Source organism: Heterodontus francisci, chromosome 6, assembly GCF_036365525.1.
Source record: "Heterodontus francisci isolate sHetFra1 chromosome 6, sHetFra1.hap1, whole genome shotgun sequence".
In the NCBI taxonomy this organism is placed as follows: Eukaryota; Metazoa; Chordata; class Chondrichthyes; order Heterodontiformes; family Heterodontidae; genus Heterodontus; species Heterodontus francisci.
In genome coordinates this window covers 26,315,255-26,343,197 of record NC_090376.1, presented here as the reverse complement: position 1 = coordinate 26,343,197, position 27,943 = coordinate 26,315,255, and the positions used below count along the sequence as shown (strand labels likewise).

Below are 27,943 nucleotides of genomic sequence, written 5' to 3'. Positions count from 1 at the left end.
CGATGACATAGAGGGAGCTGGCCAACCACCCGCTGTGCCAAATATTGCGGCGGATCCACGGAGCACTTCTCATGCGTGTGCCACTCTGTTTCTGAAGCTTGCCGCCGAGATCGGCAACAAGCTGGAAAAATTCAACCCATTAACTCTGTTTCTCTCTCCGCAGGTGCTACCAGACCTGCTGAGTATTTCCAGCAGTTTCTGTTTTTATTTCAGATTTCCCGCATCCGCAGTAATTGCTTTTGCGTCAGACAGATCCGATTGGATTATGAGGTGCAAGATGTACATTTGCACTCCTACAGACTGCAAACGTCTAGTTCTTATATCTTAGATTACTGTCTGCATTTCAAAATCAAGAGAAACAGAAACTTAGTTCCCCTTCATTTCACATTTAATTCTCCTTGAAAATTCTCCTCAGAAATGCATGATGCGCTATAACACTTTGTAGGTGTGTGGGTTTTAGTCTGTTTCAGTGAGTTACTTTTATTCAAAAAAACTTCCTATCCTCATTTAATTGAGGATAGTTTATTTTCCTTTTCTCTTTATCCAGCTTTTCCATGTCAGATGGAGTTGACTTTAAATCTCATTTGGCAGGAATTCATGGCCTAGTTGCAGTCAGCGACCATGTGAGTGGAAATTTGCAGCAATGTGTCCTGGTTCTGAGGGTGTAGCTTTTCTACATATGAAGGACTTCATTGCCTGGGGTTAACAACCACTCAGCTCCATTCCTCAGATTCGAGTCAGTGCTAAAGTATGTTTGGCTGTGGGCCATGCTTCCTCACTCCAGTCCAGGCAACACTTGGGTTCGCTGTCATTATTTCAGAAACATATGGTGCTACCCCTCTCCATGCACAGCACTGGTTCTTGTACTCCAAGAGGCCCCGTGACAAAAAGGTCGCTTATTCATCTGGGTCAGCTCCACATTTCCTTTGAAACTCCTGCCCATGTTCTCGGATCCACTTGTTAGCCACTAAGAATTTTGTTAAAGAAAATACAATTGTTAAAAGGCTTCATATTAAAAGAACTGCACTTCTCCATTCCAGTCATACAAACCGTCAGCACATTCAGATAGAAAGTACCAGCAACGATTAGTCTTAACCATTTATAATTGAAATATTGTGAAAATAGCAAATGTTAAGAACTATTAAAAAAGCAAAATATATATAAATTGTATTTATTTTATTCCCCACACAAACTGCTCATCTTAATTCAAGTTGCTTAATTCAAATGACCTATTAATTGCACATGTTGGCAGTAAATTCCCATTTTATTATTTATACTGCTTAATTCAAATTATGGGATGATTTATTCTTTAGCATAAATTCTAACTTTTATCAGGAATACTATATTTTAGTTTTTCTTTCCCATATCCTAGTTGACTGATGTCTGGGTTATGTGTCACATAATTCACTGACTCCCTGTTAATGCTGACGTTTTTGCATCCAAATGAATTAAATGGTTAAATAAGGTTCCAGCAGCTAAGTGCTTTTCCAGCTCTGCTTGTGGGCAAAGCATGACTGACCCCCATGATCTCTCCTCTCCACGATCTCTCGGACCAACCCCACAATTTCTCAGATCACCCTGCAAACTCTCCTCCCCTGTGAACTCTCAGACCCCAAACATGCAATCTCAACCCTGTGAACTTTCTTCCCATGATCTATCCCTTCACCCCCCCCCCCCCCCCATCTCCACTGCACTCCGAGACCTCCAAACCCTCCAATGACACTCAATCTTCTTCAGTGCTGGGAACTGTCCCATTGATCCCCAGTTTTCTTGCCCAATAGCTGGTGAGACCCCCAATCTGGCCAGCTGCACGGCATGAAATGGAGTAAAAAATTCTAATGAGGTCTTGCCATTAATTTCAACAGGACCTCCGCCTTCCTGTAAATGTCAGGGCCAGAATGGAAAAGTGGTAATGAGGCAGAGAATATAAGAACTAGTCAGGAATATCAAACTTCTTTCTGGTGTGATCTTGGAGCTGTGATCATGAACAAGAGCACAAAGAAAAGGTGCAAATCACTTTAATTGGTTTCACACTTTTTCTAGATGTAATCAAACTTGTATTCATGGAGAAATATATAAAAATAAGCTAAGAATAGAATACAGGTGGCATACACCAGAAATCTGATCACCATGATTTGGGATCACTGAAACTAAAGGCCTGCTACCCGACCCGAACACAACGACATGTGTCAGGGTCGGGCTGGGTCTGAGTCGGGCTGGGTCCGGGTTGGGCCGGACACACACAACAAGGTAAGTATTAACAGTTAAAAACTTACCTCAGCTGCGAGTTCGGGACGTCAAGCAGGGAAACTCTGAGTCTGCGCAGTGAGCGTGTGAGCGTCTCTATGACGTCGTCATGCTCATGCTGTGGCTTCCGGCAGCTTGGGAGTCGGAAGGTAAGTAAAGGGAACATTCCGGTGGTCGGGGGTCAGGGTTGGGGCGGGGCGGCTCGAGCTCGGGTCTGATCGGGCTCGGGGGGAAAATGGAGGGACTTGGGCCGGGTCGGGCTCTGGTCCGATGTGGTTCCATCAGGTTCGGGTTGTTTTTTTTTGTGACTTGAGCAGGCCTTTAACTGAAACCATCAGAGACTACAGTGGACTAGATAAAGGGAGTGTATCATTTGGCAAAATAATTTAATCATTGGAAAAAGTTTATATTGCATCAGATATAATATATGCACACATGAATTACTGCAAAATTTTCATGTGGATTAACTTCTTAAAATTTTTTAATTATTTTTATTACAGAAATACTTGTTGACTAGACAACAAGGCTGTGTTGCCAATCATGTAACTGGCATCTTTTTTTGCTATCCTAATCAACTTACCACTTTAAACAACTTTCTCAATCTCATCTGTTTGTTTTTGTTGTTATGTTGTGCTCATCTATGTTGTGCACTGTCATTTTAAAGATTGTACAGAACTATTGATTCATGATTACTTTAATTGTCCACTTACCCCATTTGTCTCCAACGAGCACTGGGCAGCCAGCATGGAGGGTGTCTGCATTGCCTTGTCCATTTTTGTGAAGGTTCCACCAAAATAGAGCTGCATTCTAAAAAAAAAGAAGGAACAACTTATAATTAATGCTTGTCAGATGTAAGCTTTGCAATATGAGGAGGGCTGATGATTTTTTGTACAATAGAATATATAAGATGATCTACCTTTCCATCTTGTTTGCTTTCTTTTGCATAGTAAGTTGTCACAATTAGCATCATAAATTGAAATGATTTTACTTTTAATAACTGTAAATAAATGCTGTAGGTAAAATATCCTGTTAAAAAAGAAAAATGTTTTGGAAGCTTAAAAATTCAATAGTTCAGTTGAAGCACCATGAGGATCTTGTCGGAACGTTGTCACATTCTTTTGGGTCATGAGACCTGATTTGGAGGCAAACAATCACAAAGAATCTCACTGTTACTGGGACTGACCTGGACTGTGCTAGCTGTGTGGGGGAGGAGGGTGCTAGTCATCGCATGGCAAGTTGTAGCCACGGGAAGACATTTAGTACCCGACCCAAGAAAGCAATGGGACCCATACACAGGAAATAAGTCTGTCATTGCATTGTACAAAATGGCATTAGTGCAAACTTACAGTAGAAGATATGCTGTTACTCAAATTGTAGGCCATCATGGTCTTCAGAGTAATCCTGAGACCTGAAATGCAGTTGGCCATATGACACTGAACATGGGTTAATTTGTAGGGATTTTATTTATTTATTTATTTATGTAGTGAATGTGAATCCCTGGAGCCAAGCAATAGCCTCCTCATTTGCTGAGTCTGTAGAGGAGACACTCCTGTGCAGCAATGTTTGTGTCTCTACACAAATGCATAAGGGGTTTGTACTGAGGCTCCAGCGGCGGAGGTTGGCTGCACAGCAGCCCTGGCTTGTCCTGAACCTGTTTAGCAAGGACCACTCTTGCCATGGTAGTTCAAAGCCTGCCATTCGACAGATGGGGTTTGTAGGGATTAGCAGGTACTGATAAAAGCTTTTGATTTAAGATGAACCAAAAGCAAGAACATGCAACTTAAAAACCTTTGAAATGCGAGTTAAGGGAGATCTCAGTTTGCTTCACATTGTGCATGTTTCTATGAATAAATAGATTTAATTTCAATGAAATCTCTAACTTCACAGCTGTATGTATATTAGCTATTTCCAGTTCTTGGCTAGGTTATGAAAATATGAGTAGAAGTAAATATTTTGCACATGTAACATCCTGGGAGTACAGTGAGATCTGAGTGACTAGCAGAGCAGTCCTGCCATTGGGAAATCTGCACTAGGTCAATGTCCACTAAACTTTACACAACATGTAGATATTTCAGCGTGTGAATGTGGCTAATGTGAAGGAAAGGTCACACCAGGCAGATTTGGGGAAATTATTTCAATCAAGTAATTTTAAATGTACAAAGTTTAAATTGTTTTTTTACAATGTTGTTTTAATTTTATTATTTAGTCCACTGATACAACCAGATCAAAGCAGGAAAGCTATTCCAATAATACTTGAATAAAAGCAAAATACTGCGGATGCTGGAAACATCCCAGTTCCGAAGAAGGGTCACTGACCCGAAACGTTAACTCTGCTCCAGTTCCGAAGAAGGGTCACTGACCCGAAACGTTAACTCTGCTTCTCTTTCCACAGATGCTGCCAGACCTGCTGAGTGAATCCAGCATTTCTTGTTTTTGTTCCAATAATACTTGATAGTTCTCACCAATGTTTTGAGGGTGTAATCTATCATTATTTCAGAGTGTTTTAGCATACTGTAAAATTCAATAAGGAATTTGGGATTAGTTTGAAGAAGTTTAATTTGATAAAAACTGAAAAAGGAGACAACAGCAGCTATAAATAAGGACTTCACTGCATAACAAAAGTTGTTTCAGGTGACATTATTTTTCCACTGCACGCATTACAGATTGGATAGCCAGATGGCAGGATGCTGACTTGTTAGAATTAGCCCCACAATATTTCTAAAGTTGACCTGTTTGGCTATTCAAGAGATCATCTCAGCCCACAGTGTATTCGGCAGAGGTTTGAGACAAAGATACAATGAGATCACTACGCCAGAAACAGAACTCCTGCCGTGACAAATTAGATACAGATGAAGTGTGTAAAGTTGGGAAACAGCACAGTGAAATGGATCTGACCAGTACTGGGTCACCACACTGTCTAACAGCACTTCCCATGGTCAGAATGCAGGCATCAGAAATCACGGAGGTATTGGCCCATTTAAAGCTCAGTATCACTCCTGTCTTGTGAGGTTTGGGAGGATGCTAAAATGATGTCAAATCCACACTGATCCAATTTCCGCAGCTGGAAGAAGGTATATCGTGGGGTTGGTATTAAGACCACCTCTTTTCTGGATATATATTAATGATCTAGACTTGGGTGGACAGGCCACAATTTCTAAATTTGCAGATGACACAAAACTTGGAAGTATTGTAAACTGTGAGGAGGATAGTGATAAACTTCTAGAGGACATAGACAGGCTGGTGGAATGGGCGGACACATAGCAGATGAAATTTAACGCAGAGAAGTGTGAAGTGATACATTTTTGTAGGAAGAATGAAGAGAGGCAATATAAAATAACGGGTATAATTCTAAAAGGGGTGCAGGAGCCTAGAGACCTGGGGGGTATATGTGCACAAATCATCGAAGGTGGCAGGGCAGGTTGAGAAAGTCGTTGAACAGGCATATGGGATCCTGGGCTTTATAAATAGAGGGATATAATCACAAAGCAAGGAAATTGTGGTGAACCTTTATAAAACACTGGTTTTGCCTCAGCTGGAGTATTGTGTCTAATTCCGGGCATCACATTTTAGGAAGGATGTGAAGGCTTCAGAAGGGGTGCAGAAAAAATTTATGAGAATAGTTCCAGGGATGAGGGTCTTCAGTTACATGGTTAGACTGGAGAAACGGGGGTTTGTCCTCCAAAGAGAAGGTTCAGAGAAGATTTGATAGAAGTGTTCAAAATCATGAAAGGTCTAGACAGAGTAGATAGGGAGAAACTGTTCCCATTGATGAAAGGGTGCAGAGCCACAGGACACCAATTTAAAGTGTTTTGCAAAAAGGAAGCAAAGGCGACAAGAAGAAGAATGTTTTTACTATGCTAGTGATTAGAATCTGGAATGAACTGCCTGAGAATGTGGTGCAGGCAGAGTCAATTGTGGCTTTCAAAAGAGAATTGAATAAGCACCTGAAGAAAAAAAGCTGCAGGACTACAGGCAAAGGGCAGGGGATTGAGACTAGCTGAGTTGCTCTTGCAGAAAGTCAGCATGGACACAATGGGCCGAAACGCCTCTTTCTGTGCTCGAACCATTCTATGATTCTCTATGAGGAGGAGCCTGTCTTTGCTCCAACATGTATATTATTGAACTGTTAGAGTGGGTTACTACTTTAACTAGATTACTGACTGATAATCATAAGAAATAAAAGACTTGCATCTATATATTGCCTTTCATGACCTCAGGTTTTTCGCAGCTAATTAAGGACATTGGAAGTATAGCCATTGTGTAATGTAGGTAAATGCAGCAGCCAATTTGAGTACAGCAAAGGCCCACAAATAGCGATGAGATTTTTGACCATAATCAATTTCAGCATTCTTGATTTAGGGGTAAATATTGGCCAGGACACCAGGTGAACTCTCCTGCTCTTCATATAATGGCAAAGAGTTTCTCATGCTCATCTGAGAGGGCAGGCGGGGCCTCAGAAAGAACTTCACTATCAGTACAGCACTCGTCCAATATTGCACTAACGTATCAACATGCAATGTGTGCTCAAGTCCTGGGGCTGGATTTTACCTGCCCCCTGACGTCGGGGTTAGTGGCGGGGGGGGCGGGGGGTGGGGGGTCCCAGAGAATGCCTCTAGGAGAGGCCCGCCACTCGCCTCGACGCCGGGAAGGCCCTGCCCCATACTACTGGCGGCGGCAAGGTCTCATGACGGTCCCCCCACCGCTCGGCAACGGGAGCAGGATTTAAATATGTTAAGTAATGAATTAATTACCTACCTGCTTCCGTCGGCCATCCTGCTGCCATATTCCGGCTGGTTGCTGGAGCTCCCACGCCTTCGGATCTCCGATTGGAGATCCAATGCAGGTCACTGGTGGGAGAGGGGAGGAGGTAAGTTTTCAGGGCAGGAGGGAGAGGGGAGCGGGGAAAACTATTGCAACTGGTGGAAGGGATAGTGGGAAGGGGCTGAAGGCAAAAGTTAATAAAATTCGGGGGTGGGGGGGAAGGTCAGGACACAAGATAAGTTTTCTTGGGGGGTAGAGGGCAATTAATAAAGTGTTTAGTCATGGGGGGCGGGGGTGGGAGAGGGGCTTGAATCATTTATTAAATTTTTCTAATTAAAGTTTTAATGACTGTTCCCTTAAAAATGTAATGCAAATGCAAGGGTTTGAAGCCCTTTAAAAATGGCACCGGCACCTGCGCAGTGGCACTAGACACCTTTGCTGGGGATGGAATGCCCACCCCCTCCACATCATGGGTGGGGGGGGGGGGTGGTCCACCCCATCCATATAAATGAGCCACCATGCTAAATATCGCAGTGGCTCCATGGGGTAATTCTCGTACATGCGCACCGCCGCTTTTGAAGCTCGCTACCAAAATTGGCGGCGATCTGGAAAATTCAGCCCCTACAGTAGGACTTGAATCCTCAGCCTTCTGGCTCCAAGGAAAGGTGCTACCACTGAGCCAACATTTTGTTTTTGTGAAAGTTATTCCCAGACTCGCACCCATTCGACTGATCTACCAGTATTATCTCAGGTAAGCAGTGAGAAATTGCAATGTTGCATTGCCTATCAGGTCTCTGTTATGTAAAAGAGAACCACAGAGATTGCTGCTCAGTTTGATAATTAAGAGTTTAATTTCTCCATTGAGTAAATCACAGCAAGAAAATATCATTATCATGCAAGGTATTACAGAGGTAAGCAAAAATGAAACCTAATCTATTAGGTAAGCCTATTGTGGAATTATACTTGGAATGTCAGATAAAATTTAGAGGAACAACTAAGCTTTCTCTTGACTTTTAGCATCAACTGATGTGTAACACAGGCCATTAAACATGGAATTATTGAGACTAACTCCTGTTTAAATACAGGTTAAGAGAATGCACTGAAAAGGGGGATTTCATCAGTTTTTCTCACAAATGTTCTGTTCCCCCTCTCCCTCCTAAAGCTGTTGATTCCTTGCTGGGGCACAGGTCATCCGCCACAGGTATACTGGTCATCCGCCAGTATTTGGGTTGCATGACCATTATTAATTTCTGAACCTTGTAGGTTATTCGACTATGGAGGGCATCGCATGCAAGCCCACTCCTGTCCCTCAACTAATGAGCACACACTTACAGGGATTACTGGATAATGATCATGGCACACAGTCTGATTTTACTGTCTCTAACCCAGGATGAACTCCAGTGCTCCAACTGCTAACCTGGTTGAGGTCACCTGGTCTGTATGGCTCAGCGATTCACTAGACAAATACACATTTATAAAAATATCTATTAATATAATGAATATCAACAACTAAACTAGTTAAGGCAAAATCAGAACAAGATAAATTCTACTCACCTTGACAACGGGAACACTAAAGTTAGCATAAATGAAAGCAGTTGACCCTCCAGCTTCCACAGCGCTCAGCTAAAACAGAACACAAGATTGGACTTATGAGAACTCCTTCACCATAAATGTTATACTAGTCTCATGGCTATGAAGGGACAAGATAACCCACTTAACTAGTTTAGCATGTTTGTTATTTTTATATCATTACATCAAACCAAATTGCACTGCTTGATTTAAGCGACTGATCATACCTGTTCCTTTACTGTGGATTAAAGCAACTTAATGATTTGAACAAAACTGCATGTCTTCCAGTGCTAACTCAGCCTGCCTTCAGAGGGATTAAATAAACATATACAAAAGACACAGATATCTGGTTTAGATCACAATGTGGTTCTATCATTACTCTTCCAGAGCCAGCTAGTGTTCCAAGAGATATAGGGCAATGTGAGTTAACTCACATGAAATTAAGACGGTTGTGGGAGCAAGACACCACTGAACTCAAGAAACTATTTATGTCAGACCTGAATTCGTAACACACAATTGCTTCCACCTTCTTACTTTGGCTATTGCACTTGAAATGGCTGAAGAAAACTTGAGTTTAAGAACAAGAAAATGACTATGTTTAGCTACTATACTCGGGTATCTATATCTGCATGCAACTGAACACACACATGCATAATCCTAGCAGATTTTTCTCTTTTTTAACTTCTTCAGTAGGCTGTGGAAGGCCAGCAGCACTTGTGAACACCATCGCCACCTGCAAACCATCTTTACCCTAGTTGGGCAACTTTCAGAATTGACAGAAATTTGAGCACCAGTTTCAAAATGAACTCCACTGAATCTGCCATCAATTTGTACGTTAGATAGAGCTGAGATCTTCACTAATTTTCATAGCTCCACTGTTGGAGGTAATTTCTTTGGCTACCCATGCCCTAAGCTCTGTGATTTCCTCGATATACCTCTCTGCCTCTCTCTGCTCCTTCAATTTGCTCCTTAAAATCTATCTTTTTCACCAAACTTTTGGTCACCTGCCCCAATATCTCTTTATGTGGCTCAGCGTCAAAACTTGTCTGATAATCACACCTGGGAAGAGCTTTAGGATGTTACACATTGCTTTATAAATGCAAGCTGTTGTTATTTTTGAGAGGCACAAAATAGAAAATCCTGTGAATGGAATGTTATACATGATAGGTCCTCTATAGAAGATGACAATGATTCGGGGGAAGATGTCTATTGGTTCATTTAGCGTACCTTTCCGGACCTCAGTTTGCATGCTGTAATTCTGGTAATAATCACCCTGAATGCCATTAACTTAAAGAAACTCATAGAGTCTTCTTTTAAAACTTGCCATTGTTTCCTTTTGCCCCCATTCACAAATTTCTTTCATCATCTTATTGAAAATGTGTTGTTTGTGCTTTTTTTATACCCTTCCCTTAAAACTATCATTTAGTCTTGAAATCCTGACAGAAGAACTGTCCTGGATCTTATTTCTCCACACCCTGAAAATCTTAACACCCTTTGTCAAGTCCATTCTCATCCTCATCCTCTGCTTATTAAGAGAATAAAATCCCAAGGTAGACAATATTTACCCATAACTTAGCTCCACAAGTTAAAAATTATCACCATAGACATTGTCCCTCTATTTATTCTATATCATTACTGTAATACAGTTCTCCTGATCAAGGACAGGTAAAACTTTGAAATCATTTCCTTAGTCATATAACTTCCTTGACCTCCTATGAACATTGAACCAACAGTTTTAACAATCTATGCACCAAACCCCAGACCTCTTTCCTGTTACCATCCCATTACCTCAATCACACAACCATTTAGTCAGAACTCCGCATTCTTACTTCTCTTACCTAACCTCATAACTTCACACTTTTCCATGTTGGACTCTGTCTGCAACCTCTCTTCCCGCTGACCTAGCCTGTCGAAACCCTTTGGATTATTGCAAACTGTTTAGCATCATTAGCCGCCACACCCACTTTGGTGTCATTTGTAAATTTGGACAATATTCCTTTCTCTAATCATTTACAAAACATTGTCACCAACATTGATCCTTGTGAAACTCCATTGGAAAACTGCCTCTACTCTCATATTCGGAGAAATAATACACAGCACTGGGGCAAGAGCATAAATAAGGGAAATAGAAATGTCAACGTCCCAAAAGAAGGGAAAACAAAACACATATCATCTCCAAGTAGATGGCATTTTCGTCAACAGAAACTATATGATCAATACTTACATATAACATGAAAGTGGCCACCCTATTTCCAGACTTCAATTTATACAGTGGACTGCTAGGTGACTAATGCAAAACAGAAAGAAATCAATTTTGAACAATTATTTTGAACATTACTTGATGGAGTATATCAATTATATGTGACAAGGAGTGAGTGAACCAAACCAAAGTCCTAAAGCTAATATCAGGCACAGTTTATACCTTTCAGTAAAACTTCCTCTACAAGCTATTAGCTGTTTACAAAAAGGGAGGTTTAGTATTTATTTTCTTACCTCAAGCCAGAGAACTTTTAAAATAATTTTAATTTACATCTACCACTGTACAGCAGTGACAAAAATACTTCATCTATAATTATCTTATAAGCAGTATGTGCAAATGTGACTGCTGTTTAGTTTATATGAGCCAACATTCTTTTGTAACATAACGCAATATATAACATACACCGCAACATGCTACATGTACTATAATATACACTAATAAAGTATGTCATACATGTACTGTAGCACACACATAACATACAAGCTCTGCAATGGACCTAATATATAATCATCCACTGTAATACACTTTAACATGTCGAACATGCTCTAATACACTAGAACATACTACACTTCAATACGCTATAGTATATATGCAAACTGCGACACACTATAACACGGTATGACACACCTACATGCTGTAATACAAACCGTAATTAAACAAACTACAGTACTTACCGTTGCATGGTCAAAGTGTGGCTCATAGTGACCTCCAATCCCATAGTTCACCACCTGGAGATATTCTGCATAAGGCTGTTGAACATTTAAGCCGGTAATTTGCGCAATTCGCTGTTCCAGCTTGCTGATCACGGGATCCACAGTGTCTTTGAGCCAAGCACTGGGAAATAACATATAAAAAATGATCCTGTTTATTGAGAAGAATAAGCAACTAATGATATTTTCCACTATATTGCGAGCATAGTAGTTAGTGAGAGAACCATGCTGAAGGGTATAAAAATGCTCAAGAGTAAGGACTATAAATGGTAAACCTTAGATAAATCTCAAAGTAACACCAATGAAATATGAAAAACTCAGCAAAGACTGAAGGAAAAAGACATGAATTGTTTAAAAAGTGATCCTTAGGAAGGATGTGAAGGTCCTTGAGAGGGTGCAGTGGAGATTAACCAGAATGGTTCCAGAGATGAGGGAATTTAGCTACACGGTTAGGTTGGAGAAGCTCGGGTTATGCTCCTTAGAGCAAAGGAGGTTGAGGGGAAATCTGATAGAGGTCTACAAGATGATGACAGATTTAGATAAAGTAGACAAAGAAAAGCCGTTCCCATTAGCTTATGGTACAAGGACTAGGGGAAACAGATTTAAGGTTTGGGGCAAGAAATGCAGGGGGATGTGAGGAAGAACCTTTTTACGCAGCAAGTGGTAATGACTTGGAACTCGCCACCTATGAGGGTGGTGGAAGTGGTGACGGTCAATGATTTCAAAAGGTAATTGGATGAGCACTTGCGAGAAATAAACTTGCAGGGCTACAGGGATAGAGCAACGGACTGACTGGATTGCTCTACAGAGTGCCAGCATGGACACATTGGGCTGAATGGCCTCCTTCTGTCCTGTAATAACTCTATGACTCTATGGGCTGACTTTTCTCAGATGTTGAAAAGCGGGAGCCGACCCCGTGCCAGCGGGCAGTGGGAACGGGGGGTGGCAACTTACTGGTGGTGGCCAATTAAGAGGCCGCCCCGAAAGACCACCGTCTAATTGTCGATGGTGGCCAGCCTCCCAGAGGTGCCAGCATAATCAGAGGGTTAGCATCTCAGCAGCACCACCAGTAGAGGTGGCCACTATTGAAGCTGCAACATGAAGGAGAGGGTCCCTCAATGCCGAGGCGGTCTTGAAGACGAGGTAAGTTATGTTGAGCAAGACGGGGCCTGGTTGGCGGGCCCCAGTGATCGGGGGGAGGGTGGGGGGACATAATCCAGCAGCGGTGCCTTAGCTGTGGGGGTAGCCATTGCCCCTGCCGTGGGCCATGGGGTGGCCATAAAGGAGGGCCAACCTCCACCCCCCAACCTGGGAACCCACTGGGAGGCTGCCAGGGTTTACCTGGCGGTCTCCCCAGGCGGCGATGGGCTCTCCCATTGTTGGCAAAATGCTGGCGGGGGCAGGAAATGGTCCTTAATTGGCTTAAGTGGTTCAACTGGCCGTCTGGTGGGCGGCTGTGCCGCTAAGGTTCCTGCCACTGGTACTACGTCATGGTGGCAGGAAGATGTCGGGCTCCCCTCCTGATTCCCCTGCCATATTATCAGCCCTCCCTCCTCCCAGCCTGTCGCCTTGGGCTGGGAAAATTCAGCCATCAGTACTTATGCTAGTGATGAAATGGTTCCTGGTTAAAGAAAGAGCTTGCATTTGTATAGCACCTTCCCAAAGTCCTTCACAGCCAATTAATTATTTCTGAAATGATTCCACTGTATTTTTCTGCAGATGTTGCAGTCATCAATTCTGCCGTTCTTTGAATCCTCCCTCTTGACGCCATCTTCGGCTGTAAAGGCTTATGTTGTTTTGGTCCAACACTCTGGAAAGGGATCTCTAACTCTGCCACTATCTTCCTCCTCTCCTTCAACAGCCTCTTCCACAACTACCTTTTTGACTAGACCTTTGCTTCCCACGCCATACCTTCCCACCTCTGCTTGGTGACCTCTATAAAGTGCTTTGGGTTAACATAGGCTTTTTACTTCTATTCTCGCCAGTCTATGACTTTCCTCTACATTAAAATGGGTGGCTTCCACTGCTATGTCCAGACTGGCCAAGAGAGTGTGGGAAAATGGTGCACTGACATGGAACACAAAAGTCCGAGTGTATCAAGCCTGTGTCCTCAGTACCTTGCTCTATGGCAGCGAGGCCTGGACAACATATGTCAGCCAAGAGCGATGTCTCAACTCATTCCATCTTCGCTGCCTCCGGAGAATACTTGGCATCAGGTGGCAGGACCGCATCTCCAACACAGAAGTCCTCGAGGCGGCCAACATCCCCAGCTTATACACACTACTGAGTCAGCGGCGCTTGAGATGGCTTGGCCATGTGAGCCGCATGGAAGATGGCAGGATCCCCAAAGACACATTGTACAGCGAGCTCGCCACTGGTATCAGACCCACCGGCCGTCCATGTCTCCGCTTTAAAGACGTCTGCAAACGCGACATGAAATCCTGTGACATTGATCACAAGTCGTGGGAGTCAGTTGCCAGCGTTCGCCAGAGCTGGCGGGCAGCCATAAAGACGGGGCTGAAGTGTGGCGAGTCGAAGAGACTTAGTAGTTGGCAGGAAAAAAGACAGAGGCGAAAGGGGAGAGCCAACTGTGTAACAGCCCCGACAAACAAATTTCTCTGCAGCACCTGTGGAAGAGCCTGTCACTCTAGAATTGGCCTTTATAGCCACTCCAGGCGCTGCTTCACAAACCACTGACCACCTCCAGGCGCTTATCCATTGTCTCTCGAGATAAGGAGGCCAAAGAAGAAAATGGGTGGGTGTCTCTGTTTTATAAATTTAAGAACCCTAGATGCTTTTGTAGCAGCCTTCTCAACTTGTCCTGCTATTTTCAAAGTCCACATGCTTTAAAATTGTACCATTTAGTTCATATTGCCTTTCTTCATTCTTCCTACCAAAATACATCACTTTATCCTTCTTTCCATTAAATTGCATCTACTGTGCGTCCGCCTATTTCACCAGTCTTTCTATGTCCTAATGAAATCTGTTACTATATTTCCCTGTTCAACCTCATGCAATGTCCACTTCAAAATTGGCAGTGATTGTGAAAGAATCACAAAAATTTGAACTTTACAGCTTTTTAAAATTAAAAGTAATTAATAGAAAAAATGGAAGAAATTGACTACATTTCCTAGATAGTGTTTGGCATGGTGACCAAATGGGACTGAACTACAGTGGTCTTTGTTACTCAATCTGACCTACAGGTGAGGTGGAAGAAGATAGGACTGATTTAGAGGAAGAATATTAAAAATCCTTCAGCCGGGATGATTGCATATATTAAACTTAAATAAGGAAGATGGCTTTTTAGCCAAAGGCTGATCTGAGCCAATTCAGAGTAAAATCAAAATAAAGACAAAGATTAGAGACAGACTAACCCACTGACAGGTAAGGAATGTAATTGTGTTATTACAACTGGGAAGCTGCAGGATTCCGCTGATAGATATTACCTTTTACTGATCCGATATTCCACTGTAGCCTGCTTCTCCCCCGAGGCCACCACTGATCTCTGCAACTGTTGACCCAACAAAAAGGTGTCATTGCACTTGTGTTCATTCAGCAATCAATGTGAAAATTCCTACGCTAAATTATCTTAAACATTGGACAGTCAGTGTCACCGAACATACACAAATGGAGCGTTTTAAAAATGGTTTATTTATAAACATACTCTGCTTTAAAGTTTCTCATCTGCCTATTTTCTTATTTTTGAGAAAGAAAACAGATGACAGTTCAGTTCAGTTACTGTCAGCCAGTAATGCCTTCATAGTAAGTGTACCATGAACTCAACAAGAAGATCAGTATGTAATATCTGAACAATAACATTAGCTTGCGTTTAAATAGTAACTTTAACATAGTGAATGTGCCAATGCTTTACGGAGGAGAAACGGGCACTGAGCATTATTGGAGGGAATTCTGTTACATTCATATCTTTTCTTTTTTTTTTACCTATTATTCCTGCCAAGTACTATACGAAGGACAGGAAGGCAGGTGTCCTGCTTTCAGTTTTCTGTCAGTGCTGCACTGTAACAGAAGGTAAGAGGATGAGGCAGAGTGTGCTCGGCTGATTCACCCAGTGAGTCTCTTCAGTCTTATTTCTGCTCAGCATCTCCTCAAGGTGGTAAGGCTGAGATTGTGACCTCATCCTATAGGGAATCGCAAGAACAAACTTAAAACCTGCCATTTCATGGTGTGTCTATTTCAGATATCACTTAGCAGGATAATGTAGTTAGAATTACTGAAGATCCAAAGTTTGACTGATATTCCTGCCCCTATCTGTTTTATACACATTGGTCTGAAGAAGCTTTGGTCATTTTGGTAGATTCCCACTTCTTCTATTCTTTAAAATGTACCACCTTACTTATTCTGTCCGCTCATTCCATTAACCTGTCTCTATCTTCCTGATTTCTTTTACAATCATCTCCATTGTTTTTAGGTGTCTTGGGACAGTAGCTTACATTAATAGTGCTATATAAATGCAAGTTGTTATTTTTTGATTAGGTTTGGCTCCACAGTGCTTCATAGCCCTCCAGTTCATCATCCAAATGAGCCATACATTTCAAGTAGGTTTTTCACCTGGTAGTGCAGAGGGGATTACAGCCAAGCCTGATGCTGCCCTTACCAGATGCCCACACACAAACTTTGTCAGCAAGGATTAACTAGATCACAAGCAGGAGCAAGAAACATGGATGATTTTTTTTTTCTTTTGTAACCCAGGAGAGCTGAGTCCAATTGTAGGCTCCCTAATGTTGCCCCAACTCTGACTAACTCACCACCACCAAGGACAGAACCTAATTTATGTCATTCAATACTATTTCAGACAGTGTACATTACCAGCGAAACTTTATTTTTACTTTTACATTATAGTGTAATATATGTATATATTTGTTTAAATACCTTCAGGTCAAAAAATATAAGTGCCACAATCCGTGTTGGCTCAGAGCTCAGTACCTTTAACAAAATAAATTTCTGATATTATCGATTTAACTTCAAATTAAAGCAAAGCACATTGTTTGCCTTGAAAGGAGAAATTCTGAGTCATGCCAGATCAGGTCACAGTATTGGAAACCAGACAATATCATTTCCCTGAAACCTCCAATTCTACTGGTGTATCCTGTAGCCCATGGTGATGAGGGAAACACATTTATAGTTAGGAAGAATAAAAGGCTGCAAAACGCATTTAGCTGAATCATTACTAGCAGTATGGTTTTGGCTTCACAAAATGGTTTCACTTTTATTTATCATTAGTTTATTATCTGTAATTCTAGTTGTTCAGTTTTAGATTTGAAATAATTTTAGTTTTAGTTATAATTTTGGTGAACAAAAATTATCATTTCTGTCTGCTGAGAATTGGCTGTCAAAGATGAATTTGGTGCTTTCATTCCTGGGTACTTAGAGCTAATTCTCATCAACCGTATACTGGCAATTAATGGCATCATTTCACTCATTAGAAACCAAATGATTAATTAATATCAGTTATGAATTACTGGTCCGTTACATTTGAGAAATGGTTCAAGCAACTTGTAACTGTAAGTGTAATAATAGGAAAAACCCTTGAAGGGAAACATTTTTGCAGGCTATGGCAAAAGAACCAAGGAGTGGGATTAGTTAGGGAGCTCTATCAAAGAGCTGGCACAGGCACGATGGGCCAAATGGCCTCTTTCCATGCTAGATCATTTTATGATCAACTCAAGAACAAAACGAAAAATATCGCAGATGTTGGAAACTAGAAACAAAAACAGAAATGCTGGAAGCACTCAGCAGGTCAGGGAGCATTTGTTAAGAGCGAAACTGAGTTCATGTTGCAGGCTTGAACATTCCGTCAAGGTTCTGACATATTTCCAGCATTTTAATGTTCTGGTTCTTAGATCTCTGTGTTTGCTTAATTGACATTTATATTGAGAAAACAGCATGTAAAGTGTTCCAATGATCAAGGCCGTACGTCCCAACAACTGGTGGATTGCATCAAACAGCACATCCCTTCACCTGTTCATAAGGAGAGTACTGACTGTACTCAACCAGCCTGTGCTTGTAAAACTCAGAACACAATGTCTAATATTAGATGTGATTCTGTGATTGGACAGCACTTGCTGAACAATCCTGAGTGTTCCAAGAATTACACTAACAACCAATTTAAGATTATCAGTCAGGCTCGCAATGTGGTTCACTTATGCTTGCTAGAAGCTACATATATTCATACTCAGGGACCTGTCCTCTGCAAGCAAAAGAAACAGGTTTTGTGCCTTTTTTGAAGTAAACGAAAATGTGTCAGACAATAGTTCCCTGGTGCATTCCCCCGGCAGTGCCTCAACCAATCAGAGTCAACTTGCCAATCAATCAGCGCCCTTTTCTCATGCAGTATAAATTGTTGCTCCCTTTGAAATTTGGCATTCTTGCATCTACCCAGATGAGTGCAAGACAAAAAGCTTTAACAGCATGTCTCTTTTTTCAGCAATACGCAGTACTCTAATTATACCTCTTTATACACCATTGTGCATATCCCATTAAGAAGCTTTTACAACAGGAATGACAGATCAACAAAAACATCGGTAATAGTTCAGCAGTAGGAAATTCAAGGAACAGATGTCAAAATAGACACTTATTTTGAACAATGAGATTTCCTGATGTTTGCTAATGAATTTTAATTTAAGAGTGGCAGTCACCAGTGACACTGGAATCTGAGAAAATGGAAATCAGAGAGTTTTTAGAAATCAATGAAATTATAAATCACTCCACAAGGATTAGTTAATCAGTTTGTTGGAGCTAATAAATGTCCTATTACCAATGCAATCCACCACTTTCCCCTCAGCTTACTTCCCTAATGCCCACCTCAGGATGGATATGTTTTCACAGACTGCATCAGCAACTCTAGTTCCTCATTCAGTTTGTTGTTTTCCTTGCATGAACCTGAAGCTGTGACACCTTATAGGATATTTGATTCCACGGCCTCACAATAAAGTCTGATCCTCCTTTTGCCATACATGCAGGAGTGGGTGATTTTCAACCTGAGAACATTGAGGTTACCTGTATTGTCCTGTTAATTTGATGCAGCCTGGCATTGGATCTGGGACATTCTCAGTCTGTATGACTCAATATCAACAACAACATATTTATATAGCTTTAATGTATTTAAATATTCCAAGGCGCTTCACACAGATAGTGCTAAACTATGAGGGATCCCTGGTCAGTGTATTTTCCAACAATTGTTTTTTCTACTCTCGTAACATATTTTATTAGGTTTTATCCCCTTCATTTGCAATATTGTTATTTAAGTGATGAATCATGATAGAAGTTTAGTTTAGTTTAGTTTAGAGATACAGCACTGAAACAGGCCCTTCGGCCCACCGAGTCTGTGCCGACCATCAACCACCCATATACACTAATCCTACACTAATCCCATATTCCTACCACATCCCCACCTCCTACCTATACTAGGGGCATTTTATAATGGCCAATTTACCTACCAACCTGCAAGTGTTTGAGATACATTTGCTTTGGAGCCAGGTCCCATGCAGCAATTTGATTGTCTTAAAGGCGGTGCTGATATCACATCTACGTAAATATACCCCACTGCCTTGTGGGCGTCTCGGGAGAGACCAAGGCTAAGGGAGTAAACCCTAACAGAAAATCCGGAGCGGAACCCCGTAGGCGGTCATGTGTCACCTTTGGCATGTTTCCGGCAGTTCCTGCAGCCATACTGGTGCCAAACGTCGTGTCCTGCACTCCTTTGGACCCCACCAGAAAGGCCGAGAGGGGGGTTTTGACGACTGGGCAACTCTCAACCTCCATAAATTTGCCCAGGCATGCGCCATGGAGAGGTCACTCCATAGTTGCCTCACAGCGACTGAAACAACACGGAAGGCAGCAGTTACGGGTTATAAGTCCAGATAAATTGGCGTAGAAACTGGGCGCCACGGGTTGCCTTTGTCGGTGGGAGAGGTCATTGCACCTCACTGGACAGCTACCGCCCGCCTCAAACCGGGCAGCCCCCGGTCAATAAGGTTCTGTCCCGCCACAGTCTGCCTGCTTCAATGGGTGCTTGGAGCTCAGGGTCATTGCCCGAAAGGTGGACTGATACACCGCACCAAACAACATGAAAAAAGGAAAGAAGGTACCAGCCCTTCGCTTTGCAAGCTGGAACGTCAGAACTATGTGTCCTGGCCTGTCGGAAGACCTTACACAAATCAACGATTCTCGGAAGACCGCCATCATTAACAACGAGCTCAGTAGACTCAATGTGGACATTGCAGCACTTCAGGAGACTCGCCTCCCCGCGAGTGGCTCTCTAGCAGAGCAAGACTACACCTTCTTCTGGCAGGGCAGGGATCCTGAAGAACCAAGACAGCATGGAGTGGGCTTCGCCATCAGAAACTCCTTGCTCAGCATGATAGAGCCTCCCTCAAATGGCTCGGAACGCATACTGTCCATCCGACTGCTCACCACCTCTGGTCCAGTACACCTACTCAGCATCTATGCTCCAACACTCTGTTCCGCACCTGAAGCTAAAGACCAGTTCTATGAACAACTCCATAACATCATTAGCAGCATCCCCAACACCGAACACCTATTCCTGCTGGGGGACTTTAATGCCAGGGTTGGGGCCGACCATGACTCATGGCCCTCCTGCCTTGGGCGCTATGGCGTTGGAAGGATGAATGAGAACGGGCAGAGACTGCTTGAGTTGTGTACCTATCATAACCTCTGCATCACCAACTCGTTCTTTCACACTAAACCCTGTCACCAGGTTTCATGGAGGCACCCAAGATCACGTCGTTGGCACCAGCTAGACCTCATTGTCACAAGGCGAGCCGCCTTAAACAGTGTTCAAATCACACGCAGCTTCCACAGTGCGGACTGCGACACCGACCACTCCCTGGTGTGCAGCAAGGTTAGACTCAGACCAAAGAAGTTGCATCATTCCAAGCAGAAGGGCCACCCGCGCATCAACACGAGCAGAATTTCTCACCCACAGCTGTTACAAAAATTTCTAAATTCACTTGTAACAGCCCTTCAAAACACTCCCACAGGGGATGCTGAGACCAAGTGGGCCCACATCAGAGACGCCATCTATGAGTCAGCTTTGACCACCTACGGCAAAAGTGCGAAGAGAAATGCAGACTGGTTTCAATCTCATAATGAAGAGCTGGAACCTGTCATAGCCGCTAAGCGCATTGCACTTTTGAACTACAAGAAAGCCCCCAGCGATTTAACATCCGCAGCACTTAAAGCAGCCAGAAGTACTGCACAAAGAACAGCTAGGCGTTGCGCAAACGACTACTGGCAACACCTATGCAGTCATATTCAGCTGGCCTCAGACACCGGAAACATCAGAGGAATGTATGATGGCATGAAGAGAGCTCTTGGGCCAACCATCAAGAAGATCACCCCCCTCAAATCTAAATCGGGGGACATAATCACTGACCAACGCAAACAGATGGACCGCTGGGTTGAGCACTACCTAGAACTGTACTCCAGGGAGAATGCTGTCACTGAGACTGCCCTCAATGCAGCCCAGCCTCTACCAGTCATGGATGAGCTGGACATACAGCCAACCAAATCGGAACTCAGTGATGCCATTGATTCCCTAGCCAGCGGAAAAGCCCCTGGGAAGGACAGCATTACCCCTGAAATAATCAAGAGTGCCAAGCCTGCTATACTCTCAGCACTACATGAACTGCTATGCCTGTGCTGGGACGAGGGAGCAGTACCCCAGGACATGCGCGATGCCAACATCATCACCCTCTATAAAAACAAAGGTGACCGCGGTGACTGCAACAACTACCGTGGAATCTCCCTGCTCAGCATAGTGGGGAAAGTCTTTGCTCGAGTCGCTCTGAACAGGCTCCAGAAGCTGGCCGAGCGCGTCTACCCTGAGGCACAGTGTGGCTTTCGTGCAGAGAGATCGACTATTGACATGCTGTTCTCCCTTCGTCAGATACAGGAGAAATGCCGTGAACAACAGATGCCCCTCTACATTGCTTTCATTGATCTCACCAAAGCCTTTGACCTCGTCAGCAGACGTGGTCTCTTCAGACTACTAGAAAAGATCGGATGTCCACCAAAGCTACTAAGTATCATCACCTCATTCCATGACAATATGAAAGGCACAATTCAACATGGTGGCTCCTCATCAGAGCCCTTTCCTATCCTGAGTGGTGTGAAACAGGGCTGTGTTCTCGCACCCACACTTTTTGGGATTTTCTTCTCCCTGCTGCTTTCACATGCGTTCAAATCCTCTGAAGAAGGAATTTTCCTCCACACAAGATCAGGGGGCAGGTTGTTCAACCTTGCCCGTCTAAGAGCGAAGTCCAAAGTACGGAAAGTCCTCATCAGAGAACTCCTCTTTGCTGACGATGTTGCTTTAACATCTCACACTGAAGAATGCCTGCAGAGTCTCATCGACAGGTTTGCGTCTGCCTGCAATGAATTTGGCCTAACCATCAGCCTCAAGAAAACGAACATCATGGGGCAGGATGTCAGAAATGCTCCATCCATCAATATTGGCGACCACGCTCTGGAAGTGGTTCAAGAGTTCACCTACCTAGGCTCAACTATCACCAGTAACCTGTCTCTAGATGCAGAAATCAACAAGCGCATGGGTAAGGCTTCCACTGCTATGTTCAGACTGGCCAAGAGAGTGTGGGAAAATGGCGCACTGACACGGAACACAAAAGTCCGAGTGTATCAGGCCTGTGTCCTCAGTACCTTGCTCTACGGCAGCGAGGCCTGGACAACGTATGCCAGCCAAGAGCGACGTCTCAATTCATTCCATCTTCGCTGCCTTCGGAGAATACTTGGCATCAGGTGGCAGGACTATATCTCCAACACAGAAGTCCTTGAAGCGGCCAACATCCCCAGCTTATACACACTACTGAGTCAGCGGCGCTTGAGATGGCTTGGCCATGTGAGCCGCATGGAAGATGGCAGGATCCCCAAAGACACATTGTACAGCGAGCTCGCCACTGGTATCAGACCCACCGGCCGTCCATGTCTCCGTTATAAAGACGTCTGCAAACGCGACATGAAATCGTGTGACATTGATCACAAGTCGTGGGAGTCAGTTGCCAGCATTCGCCAGAGCTGGCGGGCAGCCATAAAGACAGGGCTAAATTGTGGCGAGTCGAAGAGACTTAGTAGTTGGCAGGAAAAAAGACAGAGGCGCAAGGGGAGAGCCAACTGTGCAACAGCCCCAACAAACAAATTTCTCTGCAGCACCTGTGGAAGAGCCTGTCACTCCAGAATTGGCCTTTATAGCCACTCCAGGCGCTGCTTCACAAACCACTGACCACCTCCAGGCGCGTATCCATTGTCTCTCGAGATAAGGAGGCCCAAAAGAAAAGAAAAATATACAAAACCATTACAAAGATTTTCTTATCAAGCTGTGCATGTCCCAGAGTCTCTGCCACCTACCAGCCAAGTAAAATGTGTCAGATGGTCAATGTGTTGTGACCATTGGGTATGAGGGGGACACAGGGAGGTGAAGGAATGGCGGGGTCGTGTCACGTGTGGCAGGCTGGCATGGGCCGGACTGGGTTCCGGCAGAATTGGTGCCAGGAGTGGATGGGGTACCGCGGCCGAGACTCCTAGAAAATGGTGACCTATAGACGACACCGAGCAATGTAACTGCGCTTTTTTGTTCCTTAGCTCTAGCCATATTGATTCTGTCCTCAACCCTTCTGGGACCAACCTTTTCCTCCAGCACAACGTAATACTCTCCTTAATCAATACTGTCACCTCTCCCCCTTTTCTCCCTTTCCTATCTTTCCTGAACACCTTGGGCTGGATTTTATAGAGCCCTTGACGTTGGGATCCATGGTGGGGTGGGCATGAAGATTGCCCCGGATGAGGCCCGCCGTGGACTTTGATGCTGGCAGGTCCCGGCCCGATATTGCCGGCGACGACGAGGCCTCGTGGCGGCGCCCCTGCCGCTCAGCGACGGGACCGCCATTTTAATATTTAAATAAATTAACTTACCAGAATAGATGAGTCTCCCGTCCCCTCCCAAAGTCCTGCCACGATCTTCAACACGGTGGCCGGCACTGCCGCACTTTCGGATCCCCGTGTCAGGAAATGAGGCACAACAATGGTGGGGAGGGGTGAGGAGGTAAGTTTCTCACTGCGTGGTGGGGGATAGTCAAATGAACATCATGGGTGTAGAGAATGGTGGAAAGGGTTTAGTTTAAAGTTTGTGTAGTTTGGGGGGAAAGGTCAGGTTGTGAAGTTAAGTGTTTCGGAAGGGGAAGGGCAAATAATTAATTTAATTGATATTGGGGGAGGTGGAAGAGGGGTAAAAGAAATATATTTATTTATTTTAATTCACTGTCACTTTAAATATTTAAAGTCCCGGTAGGGCTGACAGCCCTTTAAAAATGGCGCCAGCACCTGCCCACAGGCAGCTGACGCCATTGTTGGGGACGGACAGCCCGCCCGCTCCACATGATCGGGGGAGGGGGAGGGGGGGAGGGGGGAGAGGGGGGGGAGGGGGGAGAGGGGGGGGAGAGGGGGGGGGAGAGGGGGGGGAGGGGGGGGGGAGGGGGAGAGGGGGGAGAGGGGGGGGGAGGGGGGGGGAGGGGGGGAGGGGGGGGGAGGGGGGGGGGGGAGGGGGGGGAGGGTGGGCGCCCTCCCTGCTCTGGCTATTTAAATTAGCCGCTGCGCTTGAAATCGCAGCAACTCTTTGGGGTGCAGCCCGTCCTTCACCTGCTGCCGATTTTGACGGTGGGCTTATAAAATTCAGCCCCTTGTATCCAGGAAAATTTAACACCCAGTCCTGCCTTTATTAAGGAAGAAGATGCAATCCAGGCAATTGTGAAATTCATACACTAGAAGGGTTTAAAATGAATAAGGAGGAGGTTTTGGATAGACTGTCTGTACTTAAAGTGGATAAGGTACCAGACTGGATGACATGCGTCCAATGATACTGAGCGAAGTGAGAATGGAAATTGTGGAGGCACTGGCCATTATTTTTCAGTCTTCCTTCGACTCGGGGGTGGTGCCAGAGGACTGGAGAATTGCAAACGTTACACCCTTGTTCAAAAAAGGGCGTAAAGGTAAGCCCAGCAATTACAGGCCAGTTAGTTTAACTTCGGTGCTGGGGAAAATTCTAGAAATAATAATTCAGGACAAAATAGTCACATGGACAAATGCAGGATAATCAAAGAAAGCCAGCATGGATTTCTTAAGGGAAAATCATGTTTAACTAACTTGGTGGAGTTTTTTGAAGAAGTAACAGAGCGGGCTGATGAGGGTAATGCATTTGATGTGGTGGACGTGAACTTTCAAAAGGCGTTTGATACAGTGCCACACAACAGTAGCAAATTTATAGCTCATGGAATAAATGGGACTGTAGCAACATGGATATGAAATTGGCTGAGTGACAGGAAACAAAAAGTAGTGTTTAATGGATGTTTTTTGGACTGGAGGAAGGTTTGTAGTGGAGTTCCCCAGGGGTCAGTGTTGGGCCACTTGCTTTTCCTGATAGATATTAATGACCTTGATCTTGGTGTACAGGGCACAATTTCAAAATTAGCAGATGGTACAAAACTTGAAAGCATTGTGAAATGTGAGAAGGATAGTGTAGAACTTCAAAAGGACATAGACAAGTTGGTGGAATGGGCAGACAGGTGGCAGATGAAGTTCAATGCAGAGAAATGTGAAGTAATTCATTTTGGTAGGAAGAACATGGAGAGACAATATAGAATAAAGGGTACAATTCTAAAGGGGGTGCAAGAGCAGAGGGATGTATATGTGCATAAGTCAGTGAAAGTAGCAGGATAGATTGAGAGAGTGGTTAATAAAACATACAGTATCCTGGGTTTTATTAATAGCAGCATAGAATACAAGAGCAAGAAGGTTATGTTGAACTCGTATAAGACACTTGTTCGGCCTCCGCTGGAGTATTGTGTCCAGTTCTGGGTGCCGCACTTTAGGAAGGATATGAAGACATTACAGAGGGTGCAGAAAAGATCCATGTGAATGATTCCAGGGATGAGGAACTTCAGTTATGAAGAAAGATTGGAGAAGTCAGGACTGTTTTCCTTGGAGAAGAGAAGGCTGAGAGGAGATTTGATAGTAGAATTCAAAATCATGAGGGGTTTGGACCGAGTAGATAGAGAGAAACTGTCCACTCACGAAAGGGTTGAGAAAATTGAGGGCACAGATTTAAAGTATTTGGTAAGAGAAGCAAAAGCGACATGAAGAAAATGTTTTTCACGCAGTGAGTGGTTTAGGTCTGGAATGCACTGCCTGAGACTGCGGTGGAGGCAGGTTTAATTGAAGCATTCAAAAGGGAACTAGACAGTTATATGAAAAGGAAGAATGTGCAGCTTATGGGGAGAAGGCGGGGGAGTAGCACTAGGTGCAATGCTTATTAGGAGAGCCGGTGCAGACACGATGGGCTGAATGGCCTCCTTCTGCACTGTAACAATTCTGTGATTCTGTGAACATTATTATTTTATTATCATTTTATTACTAATCGTGAGTGACCTTTTATGAAGGATATCAGTTTTGGAAAGAGAGGTGGAATGGAATACTTGTGCATTTTGGAGAGACAGCCTCAAATACCCTCAGATCAGGCAGGTTTAGAAGAAAGTTTCCTCTCCTTGAACCTGAACAACTAGCTTTCATGGACCATCCCCATTGCATCTGTCTGAACTAATCCATTTTCCAACCCCAGTTATCCTTCTCGCATGTGACTGAGGTTGCTAGTTTAATGCCGCTGTGTGGCAAATTCCTCCTGTTGTAGGCATCACTTACTGGGAACTGGGTTGAGACTGTGAAGACATGTTTCAGATACCACCAGTATAACCAGCAGAGCAAGGAAACTTTTAGCTCATCAGTTCCAAGGGGAATTGCATAGTCTGCTAACCCTGCTGCACCACCCAGTTCCTTCTGGGGGAGTGTGGTGGGGGGGGGGGGGGGCGCGGGGTGTTCTTGAAATGAGAAAAGATGTTTCACAGTTTGCTTAATAGGTTCCAAATGTCAAGCCAGAGCAAAAATAAAATGAGCCTTGAAGTAATAAAGAACAGACATGATTCACAAATAGCAATACATTCCAGTCAAACTTTTTGACGTGATGAATAATTTTGAATTTGTTCTAGATAAATGAAGCTATTTAATTGTAATGCATAGACATCGCTCTTTCAAATAAAGTTCTTACATTTTATGCATTATATATACATATACGAAATAGTCATAACATGGGAATATCTCAATCAGTCCTACTCGTCTTTCTTGATATTCATCCTCCGCACGAGCAGGTAGTACTCATTCCATTTGCTCATCCTGATTCCATATCCCTTCAACCCTTCATTCTCCATCCGCCTACCCAATTTAATCTTGAATTTTGACATAGTTTCTGTCTCAACCACTTACCCTGAAAGTGTAATTCCACATCCTCACAACTCCCTGTGTAAATAAATATATACTGCAAGAGTTGCTTTCCAAGCCAATGCAAATAAATGATTTGAAATGGAAATCATGAAATCAGACTTGTTTATGTGTAAATTACTGGGCCTTCATTAAGAACAATTTATAAAATATTACTTCTATCCTGCCAAAATTCTGGCATTTAAAGGTTTTTTCTAACTTTACTTAGAACTTTCAGTATTTATTTTAAATTTCCAACAACCCCCCCAAAAAATTGTAATAATTTCTAACTAACCTTATTCACAATATAATGATCTAATCAACCAGATTATCTTGATTTTCTTGAGAAGGGATTATCCTGATCTCAATCACTAGGTAATTAATATTGCAGTTGTTATTATTCAGTACTGGCCACCTTCTCTCTGACTATTAATGCAGTTTGTTTATCAATTCAGGCGAATTGTCATTTACAATTTTGAACTGAAATGTTGTCACCTGAAGAAGTAACTTGTTTTTGATCCAATCACTTAGAAAGGAGGCAACCCAGGTAGGGTCATGGCCACAATCCTTAAAGGGATATTGCTATCCCTTGGTAAAACAACTTGTGAATTTGTTTGCCAGGTTTGTAAGTAAAAGTGTGGAATGTCATGATTATTTGTGTCTGTTGTTCAAATGTTTGTGCATTAGCAACAGTTTACCCTGCAGCAGATAAAGCATCTCATAAAGCCAAAAAATACCTGACAGCCAAACTGGGGGCTCTGAAGTGGAGTTTTCCAAGCAAGCTTGTCCATAATCATACCCCTGTAACTTGACTATTCCAATGCTCTCCTGGCTGTCCTCCCATCTTCCAGAAATCAAAACTCTGCTGCCCATATCCTAATTCACACCAAGTCCTGTTCACCCATCACCCCTGTGCTCGCTAACCTACAACGGTTCCCATTCGCCTTCACCTCAAGTTTAAAATTCTCATCCTTATTTCAAATCCCTCCATGGCCTCATCCCTCCCTATCTCTGCAATCTCCTCCAGCCGTACATCTCT

The 27,943-nt window shown here is 43.5% G+C and overlaps 1 protein-coding gene across 1 annotated transcript in view; it reads right to left on the bottom strand.

Moving 5' to 3' along the window:
* Window positions 1-381: 381 nt before the first annotated feature.
* p4ha3 (prolyl 4-hydroxylase, alpha polypeptide III) overlaps window positions 382-27,943 on the bottom strand; it is a 67,412-nt gene continuing 39,850 nt past the window's right edge. The window contains exons 8-13 of the mRNA XM_068032799.1: window positions 14,994-15,058; window positions 11,512-11,671; window positions 10,802-10,864; window positions 8,563-8,631; window positions 2,958-3,054; window positions 382-967 (exon numbers count right to left, since the gene is read on the bottom strand). Of these exons, the coding sequence (XP_067888900.1) occupies window positions 897-967; window positions 2,958-3,054; window positions 8,563-8,631; window positions 10,802-10,864; window positions 11,512-11,671; window positions 14,994-15,058 (525 nt within the window). The 3' untranslated portion in view covers window positions 382-896. The remainder of the gene's footprint in view (window positions 968-2,957; window positions 3,055-8,562; window positions 8,632-10,801; window positions 10,865-11,511; window positions 11,672-14,993; window positions 15,059-27,943) is intronic.